The 9,425-nt window shown below is 43.5% G+C and overlaps 1 protein-coding gene across 1 annotated transcript; it reads left to right on the top strand.

The window, feature by feature from the left end:
• Positions 1–280: 280 nt before the first annotated feature.
• Positions 281–3,891, top strand: mafaa (MAF bZIP transcription factor Aa). The gene has a single exon (XM_061230041.1). It carries the CDS (start codon positions 1,294–1,296, stop codon positions 2,230–2,232), a length of 939 nt encoding a protein of 312 aa, XP_061086025.1. The 5' UTR covers positions 281–1,293; the 3' UTR covers positions 2,233–3,891.
• Positions 3,892–9,425: the final 5,534 nt, after the last annotated feature.

Here is a 9,425-nt window from a genome sequence, read left to right as displayed (position 1 = left end):
CCGACTGCCTCATATCCCCGTCCAGGTGCGTGCAATAGCACGGCTTCCGCCGCTAGAGGGCAGTCTGGAGCACCTGCTACAGTCCTCTCCGTCCCGGCAGTTGCCGCACTCTACTGCTGGTCCCGGCAACGGATTGCCAATGGAACATGCAAATATATGGGCTATAACCCGCTCCCATTGGTCCGTAGTACCTCTGGGTAGGAGGAGCGGAGCAATGACGTCTATAAAAGCGCGGCTTGCCCCTCGCGACGTCTCAGTGACACTGCGTGTGTGCGGGAGAGCGCGCAAAGTGCGGGGAGCCGCGCCTGACTTGCTAGAAAGCTTTGAGTGGAATTTATAACTGCAGACATAACACACGTCCATGCCACACAACCGCTAACGCCAGGCACGTCGCGTGCACGGTTTATTCGTGTGCGCCTGGAATCCTGTAACTTTCTGCGAAATGACTGCGCTGCGCTGACCAAAGGGAACCAACTGTTTTTATTATTATTATTGTTGTTATTGTTATTATTATTATTATTATTGTGCGGACTCAGAACCAAGCTGTTCTTTAAAACTTTTCTTTCATCATTCCAGAGGACTGTGCACGGGGACCGTGACTCCACCACTGCGACTTTCGCCAGAAAGTTTTGCATTTGTTTTTTTTGTCTTTGGTTAGTTGTTTTACTCGGGGCATGCAGCAACTTTGTTCTGCACACCTGAAGAGAAGCCACCTGCCTCTCCCTCATTAGCGCGAACGACTAGCCTACATGCGCTTTATCTTTTTCGACAACAAAAAAAGTACTTCTGTGAACGGAGGCGAAGCCGGATAACGGGAGAGAACAAACGAGGCCGAGTGGGGGGGAGAGAAATCACCGATGTGCACCTAAAACCAAGGACAGTAAATCACGGCGCAGGGCCGGTTACTGAGGTGAAGCGAGGACAGGACAGGTTGGTGTTTCTGAATTCGTGAGTCTCGAGTTTCAGCTGCCGTGCCCGTGGTATTAAAGCGCGCGCTTGACCCGGGACAAGTTGTCAAAAGAGGGGGAGCGGAGGCGAGCCGGCAGGTGCGCGACTCCACTCGCAGTCGTACGGTATATTCGTGCCGCTAAAAATAGAAGTTGTTTTAAGGACTAACAGCGTGACATACACACATTTCCTTACGCGTGTGTGTGTGTGTGTGTGTGCGCGCGCGCGCCTGCGTGTATTTAGTCCCCCCTCCTCTCTTTTCGGTCGGCGAAGGGCTGCCAGTTCGCAGTCCGTTCCCCGCTTTTCGCTTTGGCTGTGCGGGCAGGAGCAGTCGCATGGACTGAAATGGCTACGGACCTCGCCATGAGCGCAGAGTTACCCAACAGCCCCCTGGCCATCGAGTACGTCAACGACTTCGACCTCATGAAGTTCGAGGTGAAGAAGGAGCCACCGGAGGCGGAGCGGTACTGCCACCGGCTGCCGCCGGGCTCCCTGTCCTCCACGCCGATCAGCACCCCCTGCTCCTCCGTGCCTTCGTCGCCCAGCTTCTGCGCCCCGAGCCCCGGGGCGCAGTCGGGCCAGAACCCCGCCAATGGCGTCAGCAACAACAACAACAATAACGGCGGCAACAACAACAACAACAACCAGAACTCCGCCGGCAAGCCGCAGCTGGAGGACCTTTACTGGATCCCCAACTACCAACACCACCTGAACCCGGAGGCGCTCAATCTGACCCCGGAGGACGCCGTGGAAGCGCTCATCGGAAACGCGCACCACCACCACCACCACCACCAAGCCTACGAGAGCTTCCGCGGGCAGCAGTACGCCGGCGAGGACCTGTCCGCGCCGGCCAACGGCCACCACCACCAGGTCCACCACCACCACCACCACCACGGCCACCACGCGCGGCTGGAGGACCGCTTCTCGGACGAGCAGCTGGTCAGCATGACGGTGCGCGAGCTCAACCGGCAGCTGCGCGGCTTCAGCAAGGAGGAGGTCATCCGCCTGAAGCAGAAGCGCCGCACGCTGAAGAACCGCGGCTACGCGCAGTCCTGCCGCTACAAGCGCGTGCAGCAGCGGCACATGCTGGAGAGCGAGAAGTGCACCCTGCAGAGTCAGGTGGAGCAGCTGAAGCAGGACGTCGCTCGCCTGGCGAAGGAGAGGGATCTGTACAAGGAGAAATACGAGAAGCTCGCCAGCCGGACCTACAGCGCCAACCAGGGCGCCAGGGACCCGCCCAACGGCGGCCACGGGAAAGCCGGCTCCACGGAATTCTTTATGTGAGAGAAATCCGTTTCTTAAGACTCCCCCCCCCCGCTCCCCCCCGACCGTCGGTCAGACAACTTTACTACAACTTCTGTTTTTTAATTTTTATTATTATTTGTATTGTTTTTTCCGTTTTCGTTTACAGTAGCCTAACTCAATGTAAACCTTAATATTGTAACTTAACGTATACCTATTTAAAGAAACTTACAGGCACACAATATTTAATTGTGTTTGTGCTACTTCAGGAAGTCTTAATAATGGAATTGAACTTTACTCGGAAACGCCTCTATATCTTCAATTACTTCTAATCAAGTAATTTGTAAAGCCAGGAGTTTAACAAATATTTAGGTCTTAAATACAGATACTCAACCGAAGTATGTTACGATTACGAAAAAGCATACATTTCTTAAATTTTCGTTTTTGTCCTGATACTTTTTCATTGTCTTAATCAAAAGTTTGCGAGTCTTAGAGGTGGGTTTCATGACTTTTAAAAAAAATGAACCAAGAGAAACGTCTTTCTTAGACTGGACTTACTTGTGGAGAGGAAAAAGCAATATATTTTCTTAAATTCGGAGGAAATCCGAAGGACTATCATCTTGGGGGGAAAAACACAACAATGATGTGTGTTGTTGGAAAGGACATATCTGAGCATTGCAAGTCTACATACTTAAAAAACAACAACCCTGCATGCGGGACATGTACGGTATAACCATATGTCAGCGCCCTTTCCCTCTCCTCTGACACACCTGGATGGGACGCATGGCCCGTTGTCATTTCCCCGGCCCTCCCTCTTCCTCCTCTTCCTCCTCTTCCTCCTCTTCGCCTCTGTCCTCTGCTGTCCCAGAACGGTCCGGAGACGCGCATGAACAGTGTGTTTTCACGCACCGGCGGCGATTGAGCGAACGGATTCGCTAAAAGATCTGCGACTAAATAGCAGTTATACGGGATAAAGTGTTACCGCAATTTTCATTGTATTTTCTATTGTTTTAAAGGGAAAAACGTGAAATAAACTGAGCCAGATTTTAGACTTATTTATTCCCACTTGTAAATAATATGTAGAGTTCGGGCGTTCTTCCCCTTACTTTTTAAAGCCTTTTTGCTTGACTATTCAAAACGTCTTAATACAATGTTTGTATGTTACAGCATGCAAATACTCTGCGATATTCTCATTCTAATGAATATGTACGATGAAAAGCGAAGCCTACTGCACTATGTGAAAAACGATATGGAAATCATGTTTTATATTAAACTAATCTGTTGTTCAATTGCTGTTGTATAGAAAGGGTGGGTATAGCAACATAATCCGAAATGCCATGAAAAATTTTAATTGTAATATAAGGACTGCAATTGCTGCTAATTCTCTATGCATCAACGTTATTTAAAACGTATTAATTAATGGATTTTACACTTTCAAAAAGTGCTCAACGTGAAATATTGGAATGACGATTTCATGAAATCAGATGTATTGTGGAAAATTCACCAACACTTGTTTTCATACGATCTTCTACCATTAAAAAACGTGGTTAAATAGTAGAATGCAGATTCTCTTAAAAGGTTACTCAAAGTGCTTGTTTAGAATGAAGTATCTTTCTCCAAAATAAGTACTGCAACGAGGGTGAATGAGGCCGTGAATACGATCCATGATATTGTCAATAAAATATCTGAGGACGAAAATAACCCGCCTTTCCCTGATATTTGTTTTTAACGATCTGCTGCCTACATGTGTGTGACTCTGTGCAGAAGTATTGCCCCTCGAACGTTTGTCAGTTATGTAGGCGCACCTTCAACGATAAAGACAAATATGTCGCCGAAATGTTATGTAACTAAATTCCTTCGCAGACAAGCTAAAAACAGAAACACGGCTCGGATATTCATATCGGGACATGATATGCTGTGAATATAATGACACAAATGGACCAGTTTTACGTTGAGCTTGGAAAACAAACGCACTGAACAAACGCGGGAATTAACCATATCTCTCTCAAGGAAGTCACGTTAATTTATTTATTCCACTATTACTATTTTTATATGATATGATTAAAATCGATCACAAATTAGTAAATCAATCAAAAGTTATTGTTTTGTCTGTTTTCTTCTCTTTTTTTTTTTTACCCCATGAGGCTGAGAGATTATCCTTGCGAACACACCTCAGTAGCTTCCCGTGTAATTATTAAAGGAAAACAATGTTTTTGCTTAGGGTCTATGGCTAAGAAGCATGGTACAGTTTTTTAAGGATTTGAGGAAGCCATGTCAAAATAGTGGCGTCATATCTCAAAATGTAACTTAGTACACGGCCAGTTTGGGTCATATTCTGCTTTATCGCGGGTCACTAGTCAAACCTGATGAGCTGATGCTTCTGCACAGTAGTGTTATGTGTATATCTGTACATATTATTTATATCTATTTATTCGAGAAATAGCTATTTAAATGTCCTAACGTGTCAATAAGTTTAAAAAAAAAAGAAAAAAAAAAGCAACACATGTTTCAAAATGGAATGTTGTTCAGAATCTTGTTTTCATAATGTTTAATAAAAAGTTCTGTCCAGACCTGTCGTGCATGTTGATCGTTTAAAATGTGTCCACGTGCTTTAAAGTAGTACTACCATTTCTCACACACGACTGACCTCGGATAACAGGAAGCTGAAGCCGTTCCAGCTAATGCGCTCTTAATTAGGCTACATTCTTCAAGCACGTTCGCGATAATAATTTCACGAAACGATTCGATAAATTCGACAGTTATCTGAAAATTCTAAAACCTTTCCTGAAATTAAAAGACAGAATTCCGTTAAGGAATTGTCATATTCATGCTTTAATGCAATTTGTCCCCATACGGAATTTTCGGTTAGTTATATGAAGTCGATGCATTAATTTCACGAGGAATATTTGATATAGGCCTATTTGTTTTATATGATTACTCGTGCACTACAGTGTGTGTGTGTGTGTGTGTGTGTGTGTGTGTGTGTGTGTGTGTGTGTGAAGACGCATGCAGGCGTTCGCGGTTTAAATTAATAGGTATCTGTTTGAATGTAAGCGAAATATATAATCATCAGTCTATTTCTGAAGGAGAAAATAAGAAAACTTTGTGTGCGTTTTCTCGCCCACGGAGGCCTATCCTTCCGTGGGAATAAGTGAAGGGAACAGCTGCTTTCTCCACGCGATCAGCCACATTCCACACCACTGGCGCTTCCTGAATGACGCTTACATTTGCCGATATTGATTATCGGCGTACGGACAGTTCATAATAATAAACATTTTCTACGTGCGATGCTTAATCCTCAAGTTCGATATGGGAGGCCATACACATGATGTGCATGATGTTTAGTTGTTTAACTCGATACACAAAATTATTGGGAATATTACCAAGTATCATTTAATATCGGCAATAGATGGCATTAGGTAGGCGTAATCAAATGTGTATATTACAATATTCACATTGCAAACAGTGTAGGATATATGATTTATTTTCTGCAAATATCGATTCGGCCAAATTTCGGGTGCAAGTTTGGTGGCTTTCCAAAAATTAGGTAACTTCAAAGTTCATCAAAGAAAGCAAAATATAATTAATTATTTTCAACAAAGATTTCACATGAAACTTGCAGAAATCCCGAATTAAGTAACTGCGTCTCCGTCTAACTGTGTCAGGTTTGGGTGCGTGCAAAACTGTAGTTCCCAGCAGTCATAAATAATTAATATAAACTGGCCTTCAAATAAAACAGGAGAAAAGTGTTCGCCACCACGAGATTGCATGTGACGTGACCCACTTGTTTGTTGCCACACGACGGATGTGACCCCGCTTCTAAACAGGGATCGAGACCAACTCCTGTTCACTCCCCCGTATTGGGCCTCAATATCGGAGCCGTTTATCATGAAACTAATGCGCTACAGATATGGGTTCCAGATCAACGGCGTTACTGGTCCCCGGACAGATGGACTCCATAATTTATGCTATATTATACTGCGCTTAACATGGAATTTCACCCGCCGCCCGGCTGGAGAGATAATAATATTATTATTATATGAAGCAACACCTGTTGGAGAATAAATATCTGAACACGGGAAATAAATAAAAAAAGACTTTTTATCGAATACTTTTTCTATGTCGTGAGCTGAAAACTAACCTTGAGCCTCCAAGAGAAGTGAAAGTTGGTCAGACGGACGTGAGAACCGAGAGTTTGAGTGGTAATTGCCGCGACCTCGCGACTTTGGTGCTTTTGTTAATATCCCTGTGCTTCTGCTCTCCGGCGGATCGTCGGAAACGTTTTAAACGCCCCGCGACAGCGGCTGCCGTACAACAGCTGTGTTCAGACTCGTCTCGCGGCTTCCGAACACGACAACAACAACAGTTTGAATTCAAGACTGAAATTGCGAAAGGGACCGCAACACACAATATCACTCCTATAGTAATAACACTCGCTTTTATATTTTATTGCCTAATAAAATATAAAAATATGTATGAACTTTATTTTTAATTGAGAAAAACTTCAAACATACAACCTTCCCGGAAAAGAGTAACCTCAAGCACTGAGGCAAATAAGTACTTGGTGCGCTCCAAGGGTGTATTAGTGTTTAACCACTGATGCACTTTGGAAACGGAATAAAGTTCATGAAAAAAGAGAGATTCTAACGCTCTCACGTGGACTGTAAAGCACTATCGGAAGGCAGGTACATTCGCTGACGGCTGTACCTTCAATTCCGGTGAGATGCAACCTAACCAACGTCGTATTGAGAGTAAAAGTTTGACTGTATTCTTCAGTATACTACATTGCACAGTGTGTCCTCTGTACCCAATATGTACAGTATCAGAGTGAATAATTATTCAAAATATCGGAATGATTTAGACACTGCTAAATTGCGAAAATATTCCTGAACATTCCTAGTTTTCTGAAAATAGGATATTCCTATCAATACTGGTGAAATCCTTTAAAGTGGTTGCTTAGTGATTTCTAAAAGGTTAAATGTTTTAAATAAAAAGAACAGTCGGGTCCAAAAGTCTGAGACCTGATATTTAATACTATTTTTTTTCATTACACATTATATCATCAGCATAGGAATTTGACTGAAAAGTTGAATTGTTGAAAAATTGACATGAATTTCAGAATTTCTCGTGGTCAGATGATTGTGGATCGCGCAGCAGTCCTTGTGCTTCTTTGGTCTTTGAGTAGTTCTTGCAAAGTTTTGAAGTAACTTTCATTTGTTTAAAAAAAATGTCTAAATCCTGAAATGTTCTGTTTATTTCCAGGATTACATGAGAAAAGAAATCCCTGATTTTCTCATTTTGGACCCCGCTGTATGTAGACCTGGTCCTGTTAGTTTTACATACACCAATAACAAGAGGGTCTGTGACAATTTTATGTTTAAATGTGCAATTTAAACAGCCCAGTGTTTGCTGAAACGATTCAGGCTCAGCGCCTGCCTCTAAGGAACGAGAGCTGTGCCTCACCAGGGATTGGAACCTGCAAGCTTTGGCTCCCCAGCCCAGCTCCCTAGCCCCTGCACTCCACCGCCGCCCAGAACTGTTTGCATGGAGGTGTCGTTTTCAGGGAGCTGTGAGTTGAGTATCTTTGCAGTATTTTCTACGTGATTATCAATATGTTCTTCACATCAGTTCAGCAAGATGGAAGATAGTAAATGGTAAATGGCATGCACTATATATTAGTTTATCAAAGTCACAATAACATACAATTAGCTCAGCAGTGTACCAATAACCTACACCATACATTAGTCTAGCAGTGTACCAATAACCTACACCATACATTAGTCTAGCAGTGTACCAATAACCTACATCATACATTAGTCTAGCAGTGTAACAATAACCTACACCATACATTAGTCTAGCAGTGTAACAATAACCTACACCATTCATTAGTCTAGCAGTGTAACAATAACCTACACCATACATTAGTCTAGCAGTGTAACAATAACCTACACCATTCATTAGTCTAGCAGTGTAACAATAATCAACACTATACATTAGCTTAACAATGTAACAATAATCAACACTATAAATTAGTTTAACAATGTAACAATCAACACTATACATTAGTTTTACAATGTAATCCGTTTAACGCCATAATCTACATCAGTTAACGTGGCAGTTTCAACATCCACTGAGCAGCAAACCCTCCGCCTCACTGCACCCCGCGTGCGTCTGTGTAACAGCATGCCCCTGACACCAGCTCCACCGCGGGAGGCTAACCGCGGCGGTGCCTCTCACATCTGTCTGATCAATGCGCCTAATCCAAACGCTGATATCTGACAGCTGCGCAGTCAATGAAGATTAAACGCAAACCACCCAAGTCAAATGCAGCGTCCTGGGGAAAAAAAAGAAAAAAAAAGAAACTGAAATATCGTTAGGTATTCCATTGAAAAAAATACCATGCAAGTGATATTTTTAAATGGCTTTTTTTCCCACAGTATATCAATAAAATGTCTATACGCGCATACACGCACGCACATGTACTATGTCTATGTGGTTGTTTTGGACCACAGCCATAGGCCATGGGCCACACAATTCAGGTTTTAAATGTTTACATATTTTTGAAAGACATTTTAATTGTGCCGTATTCAGAAGGTGTGAATAGCTTTTTTTCAATGTTATTGTTCGTGCACCGATCTCGATCCACGACACGGGAAATCCATCCTCGGTCGACGATCGGTTGCCCCAGGTTACTTCTTGTTAAGGGCCATCACAGTCCAAGAGCTGACTCCGGTGGTAATGTATTTATTTTTTGGTTTTGCATGATCCTGCACCAGCGTGGGCATAAACACCACGATCGCCAGAGCCCCCTGGCCCCCCTCCCAGCCCCGTGAGGTACAGTGATTTTGGTCAGCTGTGTTCATCTCACTCCATGAACTGCAGTCTGGAGTTACATCCTCACGTTATCCCTCACCATTATTTGTGTTTTACTGTGTGTGTGTGTGTGTGTGTGTGTGTGTGTGTGTGTGTGTGTGTGTGTGTGTGTGTGTGTGCGCGTGCGCGCGTTGTTTGTTTGTGCATATGTTTTAATATTTGTGTATGTATCTGTGTTTGTATGTTTGTGTTTATGTTTGTGCATGTGTTAATGTTTGTGTAAGTATCTGTGTGTGTATGTTTGTGTTTATGTGTGTGTTCATACATGTGTGTTGTTTGTGTGTGTGTGTGCCGTTTGTGTACGTGTATGTGTTAATGTTCGTGTATGTATCTGTGTCTGTATGTTTGTGTTTATGTGTGTG

This window comes from Conger conger, unplaced genomic scaffold, assembly GCF_963514075.1.
Source record: "Conger conger unplaced genomic scaffold, fConCon1.1 SCAFFOLD_110, whole genome shotgun sequence".
Taxonomy (NCBI): Eukaryota; Metazoa; Chordata; class Actinopteri; order Anguilliformes; family Congridae; genus Conger; species Conger conger.
Note: the sequence above shows the minus strand (reverse complement) of the source record. Positions and strands in the feature narration are given on the sequence as shown.

Excerpts from the sequence above, each read along its gene's own strand:
- mafaa (XM_061230041.1), top strand. The coding sequence starts at position 1,294 with ATGGCTACGGACCTCGCCATGAGCGCAGAGTTACCCAACAGCCCCCTG.